The sequence below is a fragment of the Haemaphysalis longicornis genome, unplaced genomic scaffold (genome assembly GCF_048455015.1).
Source record: "Haemaphysalis longicornis isolate Haplotype H1 unplaced genomic scaffold, Haemaphysalis longicornis Haplotype H1 scaffold_10, whole genome shotgun sequence".
NCBI lineage: Eukaryota > Metazoa > Arthropoda > Arachnida > Ixodida > Ixodidae > Haemaphysalis > Haemaphysalis longicornis.
In genome coordinates, this window is record NW_027526204.1 from 87,274,679 (window position 1) to 87,297,131 (window position 22,453).

The 22,453-nt window shown below is 46.4% G+C and overlaps 1 protein-coding gene across 1 annotated transcript in view; it reads left to right on the forward strand.

Moving 5' to 3' along the window:
• Positions 1 to 249: 249 nt before the first annotated feature.
• The window catches only part of Stan (Protocadherin-like wing polarity protein stan), a 64,249-nt gene continuing 42,045 nt past the window's right edge, over positions 250 to 22,453 (forward strand). The window contains exons 1-9 of the mRNA XM_077691582.1: positions 250 to 4,078; positions 7,419 to 7,644; positions 11,983 to 12,182; positions 13,344 to 13,487; positions 16,071 to 16,245; positions 17,640 to 17,765; positions 18,743 to 18,917; positions 19,592 to 19,796; positions 20,805 to 20,914. Coding sequence (XP_077547708.1) covers positions 839 to 4,078; positions 7,419 to 7,644; positions 11,983 to 12,182; positions 13,344 to 13,487; positions 16,071 to 16,245; positions 17,640 to 17,765; positions 18,743 to 18,917; positions 19,592 to 19,796; positions 20,805 to 20,914 — 4,601 coding nt within the window. The 5' untranslated portion in view covers positions 250 to 838. The remainder of the gene's footprint in view (positions 4,079 to 7,418; positions 7,645 to 11,982; positions 12,183 to 13,343; positions 13,488 to 16,070; positions 16,246 to 17,639; positions 17,766 to 18,742; positions 18,918 to 19,591; positions 19,797 to 20,804; positions 20,915 to 22,453) is intronic.

A 22,453-nucleotide genomic window follows, 5' to 3' on the forward strand; every position in this document is an offset into this window, starting at 1 on the left:
TCCAGAAACGATTCCCCTTAGCGCGGCCTTTTTGCCTAATGCCCTTTTGTCCGCGGCTACACCGCGGGCGGCAGAAACAAGGGAAGACCCACCGCGAAAGCAGGGCGGGCAGAGAAAGGCAAAAAATACAACGCTCGAGCGGCACGAAGTGCCCGCGAGCCGTAATGGCTTGTTTCCGGACTGCGCATGGCGACCGCAGCGCCACACAAACGCCTAGCGCCATTCGCGTGAAACCGAGTCGCGCTTGCGGCGCGTCTGTCCATGTACGTGCCGCACTGAGCGCGGCCTTTTCGCTTTTGCAATTTTTTTGCCCGCCCCGAAGCCGGAGCTGCTCTCCGAGAGCTCCTCCTCCTCCGAGAAGTCGGCGGCGCGGCGATGGGAAAGACCGGTTTTCGGACAATGAGGGCCGATGAGGCCACTGGATCCTTCGAGATGTCGTCGTTGCATTCCGTGCTCGGGCCGCCGACTCGCGTCCAAGCGACTGGACCCAGTAAGTGCAGCGGTGCTTGACAATCCCGGCGCGTGCGATATGCCCCTGCGCGTTCAGCACCACGCACGACGCTTTGTTCCCGGAGTGCGGCTTCACCCCAACACCGATCGATGCAAGGTGTGTGCGCGCGCTGTGCGACCGCAGAAACGAGCGCAATAATTAAAGCCAGCCGCCGCCGTGGATACCGCGCCATGTCGGTGAAGAAGTCGTCCAGGGTGCCCGATTCTCGGTGCGACGCCGTGATGTTGCGACCGTGCTTCGGAGACTCCGCGTTTGTTGTGGTTTCGGCGTGCGCGCTCGTCGTGCTGTCATCGTCGCCGGCAGCAGCCGACGCGGAGTTGTTGTGACATGGGCGAGGGGGTCGCGCCGTCGTTGCGACGGTCGCTGTTCTGCTTGGCGTGCCTTTTCGCGGTCGCCGACTCGCTGGTGACCTCGGTGAGCCCCGCGGACAACCGGCGTGACTTTGCGGTCTTCCGCGCGGCGCTCCGGGATCCCGATGAACCGCCGCCGTGGACGTACGATCTCCGCGTTTTGGAATCTGCCACCGCTGACGATCACTTCTTCGGCATCGACCGTCACAGTGGCGACGTCACGTTGCAGAACTCAGTGGCCTGCGGCTCCGTCTCGCAGAACCCGTTGCCGGTGACAGTGCGTGCTAGACGGCCGTGTTGTTCGACCGAGTGGACGGTATGGGTGCGTTTCGTAGAATGTGCCGTCACCGACTCCTCCCCGGATACCACAGACACGGTGCGCGTTACGTTACATCAGTTGCAAGACGCGTGCTTCGTGCGGAGCGAGCCGATCGTGCGATTGGCGAGTCTCCTTCCCCGCCTGGGGAACTGCAGCCTGTCGTACGGATACCCATCAACCAGCCAATGCTGTGCCATAGAAAGGGTCGGAGGAGACTTGGTCGCCCACAGAGACTTCTGCGGACCCGTGGCGGACACTGTCACAACGAGGTTGACGTCACCTTGCGGGAACCGTAGCTACGATTTGATTGTGGCTTTCGAGCGGCGTCGGACTAAGCGTCATACACTTCATTTCGAAAAAAATCTTTATATTGCTTCGGTGCCGGAGGGCAAGGATCGTGGTTACGTTGTTGAAACCATGACGGCGTCATCCGGTCGAACTTCGTCGTCAGATTTGTCGTACTCTCTTCATGCTGTTCTTGATGCGAGAAGCCAAGCGATGTTTAACATTGACCCATTGTCCGGTGTTGTAACCACCACAACTGTCCTAGACAGGGAATTTATGGATGTTCACTATTTAAGAGTAATTGCAGTTGACGGTAGCGCACGCCCTCCTGTGTCTGCTAGCAGCACTTTGCAAGTTAATGTTCTGGATGAAAACGACCATGCGCCAATGTTTGAGCAATCAACCTACGAAGCCTCGATTAGGGAGTCTGTACCAATAGGTTACACCGTTGTCACTGTCAGGGCGACAGATCAGGATGCGGGCTCCAACGCCAACATCGACTACTCAATCCTTAATCCCGACGGCACAAACAGTGCTTTCGGCATAGATTCGAAGAGTGGCATCATCACGACGCAGACATCGCTCGACAGGGAATTGATTTCGTTCTACTCCCTGGTAGTCCAGGCAAGCGATTCGGGTCCCGTCACTGACCGAAAGTCGGCGTCAACCACCGTTGAAATTACTGTCCTCGACGACAATGACAATTACCCTCAGTTTTCGGAGCGTTCCTACACTGTCAAGGTTTCTGAAGACATCAACTGGTTGAACCACCCCGAAATTGCGCGGATCCGTGCAGTGGACGCTGATGAAGGGGCCAACGCCGCTTTGAGGTACAGTCTCATCGGCGGCAACACGCAAGGTCACTTTGCCATGGACAGCTTCACAGGTTCGGTGACCGTACTGTCGCCCCTGGATTACGAGTCGGCACGCAGCTATCGTCTTGTAGTCAGAGTCCAGGACGGGGGCACTCCCTCACGCTCGAACACAACTCAGCTTCTAGTAAATGTCCTCGACATCAACGATAACGATCCAAAATTCTACACCTCCCTCTTCCACGAAACGGTGCCCGAAAACGTCCCCATTGGCCACAGTATCGTTCGGGTCCAAGCGTACGACGCAGACGACGGAGCGAATGCAGAGATTTCCTACACTCTGTCGTCTGCAGAGCACCCCGACCTGCCGATGAGGATCGACGACATCACCGGTTGGGTCGTGACGACACGCGAGCTGGACCGGGAGGAGAGCGCAAACTACAACTTCCAGGTCATTGCTCGAGATCACGGCTCTCCGGCACGATCCGCAACTGCAACGATTCTCCTCAGGGTCCAGGATGTGAACGACAACGATCCGGTGTTTGAACCGCGGATATACGAGGGGACGGTGTCCGAAGCCGATCCTCCGGGCACTCCCGTGATGAGCGTGACGGCTTCGGACCGAGACGAGAACTCCCGCCTCGTTTACCACATCACGAGCGGAAATACGAGGGATCGCTTTGGCATCGTCAGCCACAACAGGCAGGCGGTGGTGTCCATAGCCCAGCCTCTCGACTACAAATTGGAGAAGAGGTTCGTGCTGACCATCAGTGCCACAGATACTGGCGGGCGCTCGGACACGGCTACGATCTACCTCAACGTCAGCGACGCCAACACCCACCGGCCAATCTTTGAGCGGACTCCGTACACTGCGACCGTTCCCGAGGACGTACCGGTCGGAACAACCGTTCTTGTAGTCGAGGCGCACGATGGTGACGTGGGCCGTAACGCACTCATCACATACACAATGGAAGACGATGTCCCGGAGTTCCGAATCGACTCGACAACCGGCGCCATTGTGACCACAAGACCCCTTGACCGCGAGAAAACGAGCGGCTACACACTCGTCGTCATGGCGCAAGATAACGGGAACCCGCCTTTGTCGGACACGACCAACGTAGAATTGGAAGTTGCCGACGTCAACGACAATGCCCCCGCATTCCCCACCGCTGGCTACACGAGCACAGTTAGTGAGGACGCCCTCATTGGAACGAGTGTTGTGCACATTTCGGCGACCGACAGCGACTTAGGCTTAAACGGCCAAATTCGTTACACCTTTCTAGGTGGCAATGATGGAAGCGGCGCCTTCGGAGTCGACCCGACGTCCGGCATCATTCGGACAAACAGAGTGCTCGACCGCGAAACGCTCGCTGTGTACCACCTTGTCGTCTTTGCCGTTGACCGCGGATCGCCTTCGCTCTCGGCTTCTGTGCCGGTGACCGTTTACATTGAAGACGTCAACGACAGTCCTCCGCGTTTCTCGGCCGACCGAATTCGGCTGTTTGTTCCGGAAAACAGTCCGATCGGCTCGGTTGCGGGCGAAATAGAGGCTCACGACCCTGACGAAGGACCGAACGCCATCATCCAGTACGCCATTGTCGGAGGGCCTGATGCGGATGCCTTTTCACTTGTTGCGCGACCGGGAGAACCGGCTGAGATCGTTACAAGAACAGACCTGGATTACGAGTCTCCTCACAAGAAGTACGTGCTGGTGGTGCGTGCGGCGTCGCCTCCGCTTCGAAACGACGTCGAAGTTGAGGTGTGGGTCACGGATGTCAATGACAATGCTCCAGTTCTTAAAGTAAGTGTCCTTTCAAGCATTATTACACCTTTGATTGAAGGATGTGTTGATCTAAAACTTAGCACAAATGCACAAACGCCCTGTTACTAATCAGTTTCTGTATCAACTCCTGTAAAGTCATCCCAGCCACAAGCCATATTTACACACCTAGGTAAGAATTGAGTTAATTATTTTTAATATCAGTCTTATAAGCTGTCTTTATTGGTAAAAAAAGGTTTTTAGTTTTTTGTCCTGATCGTCATCACAGTAAAAACACCTTTAAAAAAACTTAAAAACCACCTGAGAAGGCTTGCAAGATCTGGGGCTGAATGTTGCAATTGTCTGGTAGGGCTGATTGTTGCAAATGTCTTGTACTTGTAATCCATAAGCTCTGATGCTGCCTTTTCTGTTTAGGCAGCTATTCCTTGAAGCAACTTCAGTGTGCTGGGACTTGTATTTCCTGGTAAATCTAATTAGGAGGGATAGTAGAAGGAATGGTATATTTCTTTTTTTCTTAACGATGACATAGTTTCAGTGTAATCAAAACAGGGGGATGTGTTTGCCATATTTAGTCATCCTCAATTTGCGCACAAATGAGTCATGATGGTACACCAGGTATGCTCGACTTGACGAGTTTTGGTAACCACATTTTGTATAGATGCATAGTTAATCAGTGATAACGCAAGAAGAAATCGTTGGGTTAGGTTCTTTACACCAGTCAAGCGCTCCTGCCGATTTAGGCAAGAACTGAGCGATGTTTAGCTAGCCGTAAAAGTTAGTGTTCGTTTTCGCTTTTCTGAGAAAACTAAAGAAATAGGAGTAACTTACCAGCACGTTTTTGGCAACCTTGCCATATGCATTAATTAAAATACCTTAAGTAACAATGTCTCATATTCTCCAGGCAATCGATACTACCACGTTATTTTTTTTTAAAGCAGGACCCAGAATGGAGACCGCACAAAAAAAAAATCTTAGAAAATGGCAATTTTTAATGTTTATAGAACTGTACGTGCGTAAATGTTTTGATTTCTAACTTTCACTTTAAAATGTCTGCTGTGTGGTAGCATTTCGTTGGCTTCAAAATTAAGAGAAGCACACAAAAGAATAGGTTGTTTTGTAAACATTTGCATTCCGTTCATCACATTCGCAGTTCTGTTCCTCTCTTGTGCAGTGTAACTTATATCCGAAACTTCTCACTAAAGGGGATGAAAATCTTTCTGAGTCAGAATAAAGAAAAATCTCCCTAATTCTATACTTTGGCCTCTACCGCGTCATGTTGAGAAAGAGTCATCACTAAACCTGGCTCCAATATACCTGCCACGTAGGCTAAAATTTTCAAAGTCAAGCCTAGGCTCATGGGAAAACCCATGGAACTGAACCGGAACTGAAGACATAAGTAGTGAACCAGAACTTCCAGTTCGGGTTAAATTGCAGTGTTTGCATTCAACGTACTAACTACATGTTTTAGGTACCTTTCTTTATAACATCATTGCCGATGTCATGAAACATGATATCCAGCTGTAGAATTGCAAAATTTGTTTTTAATTGATAAATTTCTCAAGGAATAAAGGGTCGTTTATTTCCAGACAAGTGCTAAGGCTATTGTAAAACAAAGTGTTTTGAATAAAACAAAGTTGTGCAGTTGGACTTCTTTAATTTGAAGTCACATAATTTGAACCAACGGATAGATAACTCGAACTGGCTTATTGGTCCTGGCAACGGGGTGTGTATTGGAATGGGAAAAAACTCTCCTTAATTCGAACCTGAAACACGTGTCCCTGTTAATTCGAACAAGATTGTCCATCGGCACAAACTACCTTTTGTGCAGCAGTCCCAAGTAGAATGCCAAAGTTCGAAGCACGACTAACATTAACAGCCTCGCAGACATCTAAGCCTGTAAGAATTCTTGCTGTTCTGAAGGTACAATCATGTCTTTTTGTTTACCTGTATATTAAGTGCATGCCTCCCACCTTAAACTGTTCATTCTGTGCGTGTACCTTGTGTAGTACGTGATTATTGACATTGCACTCACAAGAACACACAATAGAGCCTACTTTATCACACACGTGTTTCTAGTGTTGGTGTTGTGCACTGTATACTAATGAAATAGACCCCCCGCTCGTATGAATTGACACTGTCTTACTGGGGACACTGGTCTTCAAACAACTTCTTTTAATTTGCATCTTAACTTTGTGAAACTTGTTAGTCTTGCTGCTTTTCCCCCACTGATTTCAAATGTGCCATTATTTTTTCAGTTGGTCGATTAGTTCCCAAGATAATTAGAGATAATTAGTCATTTTTGGTCAAACAATAGGCAAAACAGTGTTGGTCATAAAACTGTAATCTTTATATTTTCTAATAATGAACCCTGGTGAATGCAATAATTGAAGCGGCTTTTTGATGCATCACTTGGAACTAATTTTACAGCTCATTAAACCTTGGTGGCACCAGTGGCAAGCAACCATTTTGAATGCCCGTTTCAAACACAGAATTTTTATCATCATCATCACCAGCCTATCTACGCCCACTGCAGGGCAAAGGCCTCTCCCATTAATCTCCAATTACCCCGGTCCTATGCTAACTGCGACTAATTTATCCCTGCAAACTTCTTGATCTCATCTGCCCATCTAACTTTCTGCCGCCCCCTGCCACGCTTGCCTTCTCTAGGGATCCACTCTGTTACCCTTAATGACCAACGGTTATCTTGCCTTCCCATTACATGCCCTGCCCACATCCATTTTTTCGTCTTAATTTCGACTAATATGTCCTTAACACTCGTTTGTTCCCTGACCCACTCCGCTCTCTTCTTGTCCCTTGATGTTACACCTATCATCTTCCGTTCCATTGCTTGCTGAGTCGTCCTCAATTTAAGTTGAACCCTTTTAGTGAGCCTCCAAGTTTCTTCCCCATAGGTGAGTACCGGTTTCATGAGTGGATTTTAATGAGCTGCAACATTAGTTCCAAGTGATGCATCAAAAAGCTGCTTCAATTATTGCATTGACCAGGGTTCATATTATTGGAAAACAAAGATTACAGTTTTATAACCAACACTTTTTTGTCTATTGTTTGACCAAAAATGGCTAATTATCTCTAATTATCTCGGGGACTAATTAACCAACTGGAAAAATAATGACATATTTGAAATCAGTGGGGGAAAATCAGCAAGACTGACACATTTCACTAAGTTTACATGAAAATTAAAAGAAAGTTGTTTCAAGACCAGTCTCCCCCCCTTAATTCAAATAAATTTTCTCTCCCCTTGGGGTTAGAACTAACAAGGCCCAATTGTACATTGTTCTCACAGTACGTTATAGGCGAATGCGAAACAATTAACTCAATCGGGTACTGTTGCTTTGTGCAGGACTTCAGCATCGTGTTCAACAACTACCAGCATCACTTCCCCGTGGGCTCGATAGGCCGCGTCCCAGCTTGGGATGCCGATGTTGCGGACCAATTGCGCTATCGCTTTGTCTCCGGCAACAATGCAAACCTGTTGATGCTCAACGAAACATCGGGGGAAATCCGACTCAGTCCGAGCCTTAACTCCAACGTCCACATAAATGCCGACATGGAAGTCAGTGTCTTCGGTGAGTTGTGGCCAGTTTTGACCCGTTTGTGGTATTGTTTGATGTGTTGTATTCCCCCGCCTGTGTTTGTCGTACCACAGAATCATGACAGGTGACACGAAAAAATGGATGATGAAAAGGTGATGTGTAATCAGGGCACGCAGTTTTAGCTAGTTTTGGTTCGAATTGTACGCGCAATTTGGTTTTTGAACAAACGAGCAAAAATTGGTGTGTGCTTGTGTATTGGAAATATCGTCAGGCATTGTTGAGGTACAGTTGCGCTCAGTATGATGTGGAATGCCCATTATTAGTCACACCCTTGTACATGTTTTGTTTAGGATTCGGGGCTTAAAAGCTAGTACTCGTTGCGTAGATAACTTCCTAATGCATCAGACTTGGTACTGGGCATCATGTCGGTAACTTCCTAATTCACCAAACTTTGTCCTATTTGTTTTTTCAAGGGTCACCGGGTTTACAGTGTTGTTGGTAATACCAGAGTCCTTCAATGCTTTACTGGTCACGAAACTCCCCCGTAACTCAATGGGAGAGCTTCATATGCTGCGTTTGGCCGCCGCGCCGTGGCGCCACCCTCTCACTGAGGTCACTCCTCGGGCGGCGTTGCGCTGGCTCGAACGGCGGAGCCGCGGCGAGTTGTGTTTGTTTTGTGCGGGGAAAAAATGTATCGTGCATATCGCGCTCTTGCGATGCGACTTAAGTAGTGCAACGACGATGCCGAACATGTGTTGCGTCCCGGGATGTCGTTCCTTGTACAACGATACCACAGAAAATGTTTCCTTGCTCTGTTGACCGAGCGACGGGCAGCTGTGTGATAAATGGAGGGGCGCCATTCCAAGGCAAGCAACGGGAGATTTCAGCTTCGATTATAAGTGTGCCGCAGTGTGGAAATGCACTGTGTGTGAGAATGGAAAAAGCAATGTACCCTTTTGAGAGCATCGTGGACCTAGAATTGTACAAGGCTATCTTAAATCCGGATTTTTGCCATATCAGTCAGTTTGTAGCGGTGCTTCATTACCTGTTTGCAGACTTGTATTACCTTGCGCTCAGGCTCGCGTGTAAAAAAAGCTTTGGGACGTCCTTGTGCTTTTAATTGTCATATTTCCGCGAATTATCCCTTAGGGTTCGTTTTGTTTGTTTTGTAATCGCGCGTGGCCGATTCCGGTTTCTTATCTGGCGCTTCAACCGGAGCGCCCGTTTTCTCTTTTTGTCGTACGTCCCGTCGGGCAATACAGTCAAACCCGGCTATAACGAACCCGGATAGAGCGAATTATGCTATATATCGAACAAAAATAATTCAGTTACGGAAATACATGGGAAACATATTCCTTATAACGAAGTTCACATCCGATATATCGAACTCTGGGCGCCTAGAATGGCCGGTAATGGCTACTCTACTGTGTTCGTTTCTGCATACGCGGATGGCGGAGTTGGGGAGGGGGCGGTGGGCTCCCGCGAATTGCGAACTCGTAACGATAAGCTCGTTATAGGCGCGTTCGGCTATATCGAACTATTGGATATATCGAACTAATCGCGGTGCATATTGCAGTTCGCTATAAACGGGTTTGACTGTATTGTTTGATATGGAAAGGGTGCCACCTTGTCGGTAACTTGATTTTTTGTTTCTTCGACACTGTTCTCGATCCTGTTTCCATGGATCTGAAATTAATTTTCTTATCTGGTGTTTCAACCGGAGCGCCCGTTTTCTCTTTTTGTCGTACGTCCCGTCGGGCAATATTGTTTGATATGGAAAGGGTGCCACCTTGTCGCTAACTTGATTTTTTGTTTCTTCGACACTGTTCTCGATCATGTTTCCACTGAAATTAATAACGTTCCAAGAGTAATGCATGCATAGCAAATGCCTTACAACTCACTTTATCGACGTTTATCTGTTCAAGTCACACTGCGGACTGCTTCTTCAACGTATGTTTACTTCTAGTCTTTTGTAGTGCAGGAGATCCCTAGGTCACTGCGTTCAGAAAAGCTTTGCGTCGTTCTTGGCTACGTGGCAATATTCTGTTTCCTCCGTGTGCTGCACATCGCAGCGAGAAAAAATAAATTTTTGTGCGCTGGACCACGCTCTTTTGTCTCCCTTCGTAACATTGAAATTTTTTGTTGCGTGTGATAAAATCAGTTTAATTGTTCTTTTTTTGCTTCCTGTTTTTGCAAGGATTGCAAAGCGTGGAAGCAGAAAGACACATGGTGCAACATATATCTCTTCGTGTTTTGATCCTTCGCGTTTCTGCAGCGTTTTTAGATATTCTCAAGTATGTACCCACTCATCGAAACGACAGCACTATTGGGCTATCACTTTTAGCGTTCTGTGCATTCCAGAGCAATCAACGGATTCATTAAGCGTAGTCTGAACCACGCGTACTTGGTTTCTTTCAGATTTTTTATTGTATTATCGATAGGCCCGCAGCAGTCCGTGACTACACAGCTACCGTGTGTGTAGTATTTACAACTTTGCTTTAAGAAAAGAAGCAATATAGATTTAAAAATTCGTAAACACGACGGCGCAGCGCTTGTGCCAGAACACACAGAAGCCGTTGCCGTTCGCGGCCGAAGTCTACGGTAACTTTCTTCGAAAAATAAAACCCCATTGAAGGCAGGTGATAAACACAATAACTGGACTATTCATCGCTAACTACTACGAAAAAAAAAACACTTAATCAGCGCGAAGACACCAAAAGCAGCGAGCGTTTGCACGCCAAGAGCTGGCCAATACGCCGCACGCGCGGCGGCTGGATGACCTTCGTGCGGCGGTGGCGCCTCTAGTGGCGCGCGCGGTCCCTATATGAAGCGAGCGCCGAAGTTTCGTGACCAGTAAAGCATTGAAGGACTCTGGTAATACTGAGCGTGAGTGTACATTGCTTCTTTTAGTTAGGCTCGCGATTACAGAAATTGACCTACGTGTGGGGACGCCTTTGCAGTGCAACTAGTTTAATGTCGGCACCTTGTGTGTGGACGTCCCGTTTCATTCATACCTGGTTTTGTTTTCTTCTTCCGCGCCATTTGTCGTGACAGTTTTGCATGAACCATGATTCGGTCCTAATTACTGGTGTTGTACTAGTATATATTTTGCCGCTTGTTCTGAAATAGTGAATTAGCAAGGTGAACTTCCACAAAGAGTTAAACGCAGGACTCTTAAAAAAAAAGAAGTTTCATTGTCCAGTGCTTGGTCCTGCTGACACAATGCATCCTTGGAGTGTCTTGCTGTGTGCGAATTGGGTATTGGAAAGTTCAGTGTGTTCTGGTTTATGCGTGACTGTTTGTTTAGCTGCAAAGAAAAGTTGGTTTGCAACATGAGGACAGTAGTCTGAACCATACTTGTGGATGCCGTTAGCTATTTTGTTACGCCTGAAATGATGCTGCAACGCGAGGTCACTTAGCGATGTTTCTGAAAATTAACAATCATGTTGTGTACGCAAAACTTGAAGTGAATCAGCTTTTGCTGGATCGAGTTTTAACTTTACCGAAGGCCACATTCTGGTAAACTTGTTGGGACGATTTGTTGCCGGAATGGACTGGTTTTTGCAGTTGGTTCTACTGCAACGTGAGCATAAACTGTAATTAAGCGCCACGATTTTAACTGCCTAGTAGAAAACACAAGACGCTTTTAATGTTTGAGCCCAATGTGGCACCGAACCAGGCTGTCCCATGGCATTTGTTAGTTGCAAACGTAATGGCCATATGTACAAAATTAAAGTGGCAACCACGTGAAGCGTTTCGCTTGCGTCTGCAACCACATGAAGCGTTTTGCAGCGGTGACGTAAAACGGATGTTGGAGAGGACAAAATTCAAAAAATGAAAGAGCCAATATGGCCAATTAGGCAGTTTTTAGCTAACAAAGCAATCTGGCAGAGGTTGCTGGGGTAAATTGTGCTCTCTAACATTTTTTACGTCACCACCAGGAGACGCCGACAGCTGCCAGACGCAAGCAAAACACTCCATGTGGTTGCTGCCTAAGGGCGTGTTATAGAGCTCTGGTGGTGTGAATAAATCTTTAGCTTTCCACTATGGTTGACCTTGTAGCAAAGCTGTAAATTTGGAATGTAATTAAGGTACCACTTAGAAATCTGTTCAAATGTGTTTTGTAAGAACTGATGCTTGAACAAGCAAGCTTTCATTGCCCTAAAGCTAATAATTTACCTATCTCTTTCATAACCTGTGGGTGTTTTAGGAGTGGAATCGTTATAATGAACCCGACCGTAACGGAACTGCTGAAGTCATTTTGCTGCACTACTAAGTGAAGCTTTGGCAGTATGAAAGATTGAAGAAAGGAGATTTCATCCAAGCACCATAGGTTTCCCCCACAACACTTCATCTCCCTTTTGCATGCAGATGGCATCAACGAAGTGTCGGCCATGTGCCACCTCTCGGTGAGACTTGTCTCGGAGGCCATGCTGTTCAACAGTGTCACCGTACGCCTCGGAGGCATCACCAAGGAGCAGTTCCTCTCGCCGCTCTACGAGCAGTTCGTCAGCGGCCTCGCAGCCATTGTGCCTTGCGCCAAGGAGAGCGTCTTCATCTTCAGCGTCCAGGTGAGGGCTCGGAGCTCCTGGACAGTACAGATATCGAAGTTTCCTAGGTACCGACCCAACGATGGTGATTAGCAGCAATTTTGCCGCCTCTATTAAGGAAAAAAACTAAATGTAACGAGCAGAATGAGAGATGTGCAAAATAGACTGAAATAATTATGCTGCAACCTTTGCCTATTGCTGTTAGCTTTTGGGGACTGTGCCCCATGACCGCAATGGGAAGGGCACAGATTATTCTGGTACATTCTCCCACATGAATACAAGGTACCGTATTTTCGCGCGTATAACCCGCACCAAAAATGCAAAAACTTCAGTGGCAAAGTAGGAGTGCGAATAATATGTGGGTTTTCCCTTTATTGAAGCATGGATAATGCCCTGCGATGAGTCACGTATTCCCTTGCGCAGGCATAAGCGCCGCAGCACACATGGCACCAACCAGGTGGCCGTTTATTACACAGCTAACAATTGCTGCCAAATTTGATGTGCAGGGTTTTATAGAGATTAGCTATTTTGGTACATCGTCCTACATGATTACGAGGTACCGCATTTTCGTGCGTATAACCCACACCAAACATCAGTGGCAAAGTAGGGGTGCGGATAATACGCGGGGTTTTGCCTTTAGTGCAGCTTCACGGCAATGCGCGTTGTGCCGTGAAGATGACCTTGTGTACAGCAGTGAGGACTGCGGCTCAAGTGATAGCTGTGGCGAGAGCAGTGACACTGAATCAATTGTGACTTCCGCCTTGCAGTCACTGTATTCTACTTGCTAAATATGCGACTTTTCTGTCTACAAAATATGTGATGTGTTGCTTGAGCAGTAGTGGGCAATACGCGAGGATTTCCTTTTTTCTTTTCCGGCGGGTTGAAAGTGGTGGTGCAGATTATATGCAGAGGCAGGTTATACGTGCGAAAATACGGTATATCAAGAGCTCTTTGTTCCTCACTGGGCCTTATCGCATACTGTTTCTGCTTAGCTATGGGCTATAATATAATAAGGACTATAATAAGATTGTGAACAAGGGATCCGTATGGATCCCGAAACGTCAATTTTGTGGCAACATTGGTCAGTGTCCTGCTTTTTATACAAAGGGCTATGATATAATAATAATATGTTATCTCCTCTGCTTTTCTATCGGCGTTGTTGAAATGTTGGCTCGATTTCAGGACGACACTGACGTCGACAGCACGGTGCTCAACATCAGCTTCTCGGCGCTGAGAGGGAGTGAGGACGACTACTTCCAGCCGCAGTACCTCCAGGAGAGGGTCTACCTCAACCGTGCCATACTTGCCAAGCTCACTAACGTGCAGGTGCGTTCACCCCATGGCCCCTTCTTTTCCTTTATTTCCTTTATTTTCCAGAACAACCGCTGGACGGTCTCCTGGGCTATAAGCTGTGAGCTAGCTGCAGCTTGTCTAGGCCCAAGAGCCGTCATAGATAACAACAACAATGTACAAGAAAACAACAAACAACAAAACTAAAAAAGGTAGCTCTTTCAGGCTATGAAAAAACAAACGTAATGCAAGTGTTACAAATGATACAATTATTGTATAGAAATTGTAAAAGTTGCGCGGACAAAAATAGAAATTGCAGAAATAAGTCGCGTGTCATGTATTTATTTAATAATACATGTTTCTAAGTACATGTTTCTACAAAATAAGCTTCTACGTCATGTATTTATTTCCCTTGTGTATTTACGTGCGATTTATTTTGTGTTCATTGCATGGTCCTTATGTGCTTGCTTCTTTGTTGGAAGCTGAAGGATCACTAGTTTAGCTGCTCTCGTATCTTACATTTTAGGGGCGAATCCCCTTCGGGGCTGGGGCTGTTGGCGTCTCCTGTCATTGTTGTAGTCGGCTTCTCATGTAGTCACAGTACTAAAACACTGAAAAACGCGTTTACCCCTCGCGCTAGAACGTAGCGCCTACTAAAAAAAACGCCGGGACACTCGTTTACACCTTGCGCTGGAGCGCTTCGTAACATGTACTAAAAAAACACCGGGGAATTCGTTTGCTTCTTGCGCTGGGGAGCTTCGTGCTTCAAAGACAAGGGACTCCTACAGCAAAGCTGTATACCTCTACCTCCCAACGGTTTCATCTCCATTGGCAAAAACGCCAAGCCGCCAAGAATACACTTATACACTGCCTGCTTAGCCCCTCCACAGGTTTCACGTTAGTGGAGATGGCCCAGGATTTTTTTATTGTAAATAAATAATAAAAAAATCTCTTGAGATGGCGCCGATGCCTCTGCCCTCGAAATTATTTAGAGGACTATGGTAAATAGGGACAAGCAGCATCGTTAACATGTTGTTTCTTTTGTGCTAGGCTTCCTTCCCCTGAAAGATTTCAGAATCTAACACAAGTCCTTATGGGCTGGCCGAGATAAAGTTCTTCAGCCCGGTCCAGTTGGACTAACCAGGAATGAACTACTTAATTGGGCACTTACCAGTGAAGGGAATAATTTGCTCGTCAACGCAGATGTTTGGTGAGCATGGCAGAGTGAGGCAACCGTTTCTAATGATTTCAAGAAGATAATGAACCTTTCCATAGCCAATCGGCTTCTCTATCTTCATTGGAAACACCGAGGCACACACACATGCGTGCGCGCGCACACACACGCACGCACACACGCACACACACACACACACACACACACACACACAACAGCACACAAAACCCACACAACACAACAGCACACGAACACACACATACACACACACACAACTCAACTCACGCACAACGCACACACATACGCATAACACACGCACACATAACACACACAACAGAGACACACACACTGTCTAGGTCGTCATGTTTCATGTTTTTTTGACAACTTAGTCCCCGTGTGCAATATATTGCACATCTGATAACTTTTCAACGAAACGTCATAGCAAATAAAGAATGACATCAGAATTATTTCTTTACTCTAATAAATTCAATTATTTAAAAAAATTCACTGGTTTTTACTACGTCATGTCTTGGGTCTCAGGAGGATATACCAGAAGTATAAATGTATCCTACATGGCGGTTGGCCAGAAAGCTCAATGTTTTTAAGTGCAGAACACTTTAGGGGCTCGCCTTGTCGTCGTAGCTCACTCGCTGGACCCAAGTAGAGCCCCATGACGTTCCGTCGTAGCAGCTTTCGTTGTGGCGTCCCACAGAGGCTTTGAAAGCCAAGTGGTTTAAATAGTCATAGCCATTCAAAACTCGTGAACCGCTGGCGCTTGTCATACATCTCCCCGTTTTTTAGTGCAAAGGAAACTGCAGGTACATTTAAGGCAAAGTATACGTAACTATCCAGCAGCGCCCGCATTCATTTAGTTAAGAACGCTCATTGGATTGGTTTTTACGATAGTACACGAAAAAAAGTGGCAGTGCAACGCCGGCACGTGCGGCGTGCCGACATTGCACTGCCACACAACACAACTCCCGCTGGCGCAGTTTCAGGCAGGGGGCGTGTTAGCACTGCGAAGGCGGGAAATTTGAAATGCGTTGAACAAACCCCCGTTGAATTCATCAGGAGAGGAATGAGACAAGGCGGCGAAGAGCGTGATGAGTGGTAGTAGTGAGTGGATAACGGTGTCACAGCCCACTATGGCGAATCGCTGCTCTGCACTTCCGATAGCTTTCACATTGAGTGGAACGACTTTAATTTTTTTCAACGTAGCGAAAGTGGGGTGTTCCTACAGGGGGATTGGCCAAGAAGCTGTAAAAGGTTAACTCATATCGGAAGAGGTGTTTTTTCTGAATCAGCTGGGGTGGGTTTATCCACGTCAGAAGCGAACTACCCTTACAGAGAATTGGCCAAGGAGCTAGAAAGTGTTTATTTACGTTGGAAGTGGCCATTCCGCTTTCGGGGAAGTTTTCAGCACCTCGTGCCTATCTCTCTTACAGGTGCTGCCGTTTGACGACAACCTGTGCGTTCGTGAGCCATGCATCAACTTCGAAGAATGCCTGTCGGTGCTCAAGTTTGGAAACGCGTCCTCGTTCGTTGCGTCGGACACAGTCCTTTTCCGGCCCATCTACCCAGTCAACACGTTCGCCTGCCGCTGCCCCATAGGCTTCACGGGTAGGCTGGAACGCACTGTTGTCTCTTTTCACTTAATCATCGTCAATACCAGCCTATCTAGGTCTACAGCAGGATGTAGGCCTCTCCCATAGATCTCCAACCCCCTCCTTGTAGAGCAAGTTAAAGGAATCTGAAAGAGTGAAAAACTTTGTGGAAAAAAGAAGAGTGAAGAAAACTTCCTAAAGAAAGTTCAGAGAAGCGCAAAAGCTTCTGATATCAAAACTATGTCAAAAGTGCTTCAAACATTCGCTAAAAGTGCGCCCAATCAATCGTCAAACGTTCAAAGACCCAAATCGCAAATGAACAACGAACCCATGCGACGATTTTTCGCGCACTTAGTAAACGCATCTACGAACGACCTAAGTGTATTCCAGTACGTGGTTTATGAGATAAAGGTCTACTATTACACTCCTTCTTCATGATCGATGCATGTATTGTCTTATCTAGGACTGTTCCTTTCTCGCGGTTTTCGAGTAACCATTTTGACACAATGGAAGCCTGGTTTCACGCACGCGCCGTGTGTCCGGAGATCTTATCAGAGCTTTTCTGTCTACCAACCGGTCTATGGGGAAATGCATTAGTTTTTCGACAGAAGGCCATCGGACCCTGTAATAAAGCTTTCGCTTTAAAACATTAGAGAGTTTTGAGTGGGGAAAGGAGAGCAATAATCAGGGAATCGTTAAGAAATTTTTGAGAGGTAAAAAGGAGACTAGAACTGACGCTACAAGGAAAAAGTGTATCATGTTGTCCATGGTAGTTCCAGAAAATTGCTTATATGTATTTTTGGCTGCGTTAAAAGTCTTGCGTTCTAATGAGCTACTCAAGATTAGAAAACGAGACTTTGCTAGTTTAGCTGTATCTTGTATGCTCTGCCCTTTGGAGGCGCGTTTGTTATCCCAAATTGTTCCTATTATTGTTACCAGAACCCAAGCGTTTCATTCATGTTGTGGCCGCTTTTGAAATGTTCGCCTCGTCTCGTGAGAAAATTGGATTTCCAATGGGGATATTGTGTGCTACCATTTGTGGAGGCGTACCTAGAAGACGGTGTAGGTCCCTCTAGTGCCAAGGTTGTTCTTTATTCCATTGTATCGTGTTTTTTTTTTACCTGTTTCAAATATTTTATGACTTTTTGGAGATTTTACGAATTTTATTTTTTATTATTTAATTTAATTATTATTATTATTTGATTTGCTATTATTAGAATTTATTATTTATTTATGACCCGTTTTGTGCCTTGCCGTGAAGTAGAAAAATGTGAAGGCAAAGAATGGACTCGGGCATTTCAAGACCGGAATAGTTGGGGAGATATAGAGAGGCCTTTCTCCGGCAACGGACACAATGATGATGATGATGACGACGACGACCCCGACGACAACCCCTGCTTTTTGTTGCAGGTATGAAAAGGAAGTACGACTGCGACATTGAGATCAACCTGTGCTATTCGAATCCTTGTGGCCAGAACGGGACATGCATTCGGCGAGAATCCGGATACACTTGCGTCTGCCAGGACGGCTTTGCAGGTACCAAACCGTTCATTTCACCACAACCGCCACGAAGTGCCCATTTTTTGGTACTGACAAGTAGAAACCAACGCGGCATGCCTTTGATACATGAGCAACTAACAGGGAACATTCCATTATTCGGCCTGAACAGGATGAGTAGTGCGTCAGACTATGCCATGTGCTAAATGTCTCGCTAAACCCATCTGCATGAAGTTACAGGTGCAGCTACAACACGGTATGTGTCAAGTGCAGAGAGGTATGATTTCGTGACACAGGTGCGGCGACTTAAAATCTGATTTAACGCTGGCTTAGTGGGCAGCAAAATTTAAAACATGGTGTAGTGAAGCAATGAGTGGAACACTCTGCAAGATTACGGTTTGTCTGAAGCTTACGGTTCTTTGAGTGGCCTCAGTTGTTAGGAAAAGGAGGTGATGGTCACCCAACACTTGTTCATCAGAACAGGTGTTCATTGCAACCGTATTTTTGCCGCCCTAATGCATGATGCGGTAGTTTGTGTCGTAAGTAAATGTTCGTTATAGCTGTGGACGTTACAGCTGTGCTTCATGGCATTTGATAGGTTACATTCAAGCATTCCGTAGAGCACCTCTTTTCTCAGCAACAGCTGTACAGCTTAAACTCAGCTGGAGTGGGCCAAACTTATCTACTCTTAGCTTCTGTGCTTTTCTTTTACCAACAAAATTAAATTAAATCGAAAGCAAACAGGCCTCGAAAAAGTTGTCGCTTTTTTCCGCGAAGCAGGGTGTGTGCACTGGAAACTTAAATAAAATGCCCTCCCTCCCCTCTCTCTCTCTCTCTCTCTCTCTACATCTCTCCCTGTGTTCCTTCTTTCTCTTCCTTCCTTCCTTCCTTCCTTCCTTCTTTCTCTATAATCCTTCCATCCTTTCTTTCATTCTTCCTGCCTCCTCCTCCTGCCCTTCTTTCTCTGTTCTCTTTCATTTGTTTCTTTGCTTCGCCTCTGTTGCTACTCCCAATAGGGACAAACTGCGAGACCAAGATCAAGAACTGTACCGGCCAAGACTGCGGCAACTGCACGGAAGACCCTCTCTGGACGAACAGCCAGTGCCAGCTGCGGGCGCGCTCCTTCAACCGTGGCTCTTACGTGACCTTTCCGTCGCTCAAGCAGCGTCACCGCATGCACCTGCGTCTCAGGTAAGTGCGAACCATCACGTAGACGGACGTGGAAACAGCGCATGGGGAGGCTGCTTCGATCGAATTTTCCAACGGTTTTGGGAAAGAAGAAAAATGTGAAGCTAGATATCTGCATTGATTCTGAACGTCCAACCCGCTGCTATGACGCAGTGGCTCTGGCATTGTGCTGCTGAGCTGGGCCAACGTCGTGGCTTTGATTCCCAGCCGCGATGGCTGCTTTTCCGGTAAAGGCGGAAACCGAAATCACCCGCGTGCCAAGATTTTGGTGCACATTGAAGATCTCTGCGAATTTAGAATTAATTGAATTCTAGAATTAATGTATCTAATTCTAAAGTTGGGATTAAGCCCAGGTGTTGTAGCATTGGCGTGTTAAACCCTGAAAATTTTAATTTTTTTTTAGAAATTCAGAACATCCGGTGAAATTTAGTTGGGAGCTCTCCTCTTTCACACCCCTGTGAATAATTCCTGTGCTTGGCAGTGATTCCGTGGAAGCGATAATTCACTTGGTTCTTGGTGAAGCAAGGCTTTCGAGTTGGGACGGCTATGGCACTTTATTTTAATACAGCATTGTAATTATGTGGTTGAGCTAAGTTGCTAGTGGCTTCCCCAAAAATCAGTTGAGGAAGCTATTTAACAGCACAGTCTGTGTTCTTTCTTCTTCCACGGCCGTGAAGCTTTGCCACCCAGAAGCGCGATGGCCTGCTACTGTACAATGGCCGCTACAACGACATGCACGACTTCGTGGCCTTGGAGGTGGTGCGAGGCAGGGTGGTGTTCTCCTTCTCGACGGGTGTCAACATGAGCCAGGTGTCGGTCGCCATGCCCACCGAGGTCAGCAACGGCCAGTGGCACCAGGTGGAAGTCAGCTACTACAACCGGGCAAGTAGTCCGCCTTCGCTTCGACCTCTTCCCGGCCCCTTTCTTTTTATTGTTTATCTATTTAAGGGGGGACCCTGCTCTTAAAACAGCTCCTTTTAATTTCTAGGTAAGCTCTGTGAAACTTGCCAGTCGTGCTTGCTGCTTTCTTCCCACTGATTTCAAAAATCATAAAATAAGAGTGGCATGCGATAACTGTCAAGAAACATTGCGGAAATGTTGGGTTCCTAGGGCCAGCGCTCCGGCGCAAGCCACCGCGCTACCTCCCGGCGTGTCAACCACATGGGCCCCGGCATGCACGGCAGCCCAGCGAGGTTTGCAGATATGAGAAGGCAGTAGACAGTAGTGCCAAAGCACAGCTGTTTATTTGGGACCTCCCAAAGCATGTGAGCACGAAGGCACCGAATGGAAGCGATACATGTAAAATCTCACCAAGTGAACATAGCTGGTTATTCATTGCCCTGTAGTGAATGCCTACATGTTTCAGCAATATTACTACTGTCATTTAAAAATGGCACTGCTAAATTTAGCTTTTCTTTTGACCGTAGTAGGAAGGCATTATTAACGATGGGAATGGACTAATTACACCATTCTTAACTTTAAAATTCTTTTCTTGCGACTGCGATGGCCATGCTACGAAGCTCTTAGCTTGCACGTGTCCCTCATATACAGCAGAGGCCATGAACTTGGTCCTTTCTGTTTTGCTTAAGATACAGTTACAAAAAGAGAGCACTGTTTGACCGCAATGTCTATACTTTCAAAGATGTTCGAATACTGCATTTTCTCTACATTGTCCCCCGTGAAGGTGTTACAAAGTTTTTACTAGGCCTGGGTTTGTTTTACTATGTTTTTTGTCTTGCCATTTTTTTCTGTGTGTTTGTGGTATAAAGAAGGCTGTTTATTTGCAACACTTTGTCAACTGAAAAAGCCTTGAATTTTTCGTACAAGTTGATTTTGTGTCTCACCACTTCCTTTTTTAGTTCAAATATTTTAACATGCCTTTTTTTGCAGACGGTGACACTCTCTGTCGATGGCTGCGACTCCGTGCTGGCCACCCGCTTCCAAAACCGCCTAGGCAACTACAACTGTGCCAACAGGACGACGCATTATCTCGAAGACAGGTAAGGACGTTGCTTAGAAGGTCGTGTTTGTGTACTGTGCACTTTAGAGAAGGGTGCTTGGGCTCCAAATTGCTTCCGTCTAAATGGATGCTGCATGAGATGTTTGCGTAAAGTGGTTCCGCAGACTTGCAGAATGTTCGTGTGTTTTGTTCCAGCAGTATGTTTGGTTTAACGCGAGTGGTGTAAGCTGAGCGCGGACAGATTCTGGAACAAAAAAAGTATACAAAACTGGTTGTCGTCATCATCGTTGCCGCCGCCATCATCATAATAATCATCATCATCATCATCATATCTACGCCCACTGCAGGGCAAAGGCCTTTCCCATAGATCTTCAATTATCCTGATCCTGTGCTAACTGCGACCAATTCATCCCTGCAAACTTCTTGATCTCATCTGCCTATCTAACTTTCTGTCGCCCCCTGCCACGCTTGCCTTCTCTAGGGATCCACTCTGTTACCCTTAATGACCAGCGGTTATCTTGCCTTCGCATTACATGCCCTGCCCATGTCCATTTCTTCTTCTTAATTTCTACTAATATGTCCTTAACACACGTTTGTTCCCTGATTCACTCTGCTTTCTTCTTGTCCCTGGCAAGACTTGTCTTGCAAGACTGGTAGGCTTCTGCAAAGTGAGCTCAGTTAATACGAAATTTTGGCTGACGGAAACATGGTCATGAAATTCGGTTGGTGTTCTTTACGTGCACTAAAGGGAAAAAAGGAGGAAAGCACTTGATGTTATTTGGTGTTAGCTTGGAATAGACTGCGCAAAATTGCAATGTGCTGGTTGGCTTTATCCTAACAGGAGCATATTCTGTGACCAGTCAGCGTACGGCATTACCCAAAAGTTTGTTTTTTTAGATTAAGAAGGTTAGATCAGAGAGATAGAATAGGAGGTTGCGGATGGTTGTCAAGGTGAAAAATTGTTGGGGTCAAAATTTAGAGAAGTTGGTTTTGTAGTGAAGACTTACAGGCAGTTCAAACTAAACTGCTCATAAATAATGAAGAGTGCGTGATGTTGGTAATAATTTCATTGCTTCATTAGCTTGCATTACTAACCCTGACCATTTCCAGGAAGCATTGTCAAATTCAAATTTGTTGTAAGTTTTTTTTTTTTGTCTTCTATTCCTAGTAAGGAGTGCTTTTTTGTTTTCGTTGTGTAATGTTTCTTTCTTTATTAGTGTATTGTATGCTTGTGTCGATCGGCTGTTTCTGTGTTCTTTTACGGAGAATGATGTACGTTTACCATTTGCTTTTCTTTTGCTCCAAAGTGATTGCGTGTACGGCTGCAATTAGTGCATTTGCTCTACTTTCTTTACTGTATTTTTTTGTGTGTGTATAATGGTTAAGCACTTGTCGCGTGCTTCTGACATCATTTTTGCTGTTTTATGTGAGCCCCTCCCGTCTACAATGCTTGTATGCCCTGAGGGTAAAATAAATGAAATAAATAAATAAATGACAAAGATGATGACATTGCAAAGCTTGTCAGAAAGGTAGTCGTTATATTGAAACCTCTTGTCATAACTGTGGCTGTGGACTGCGC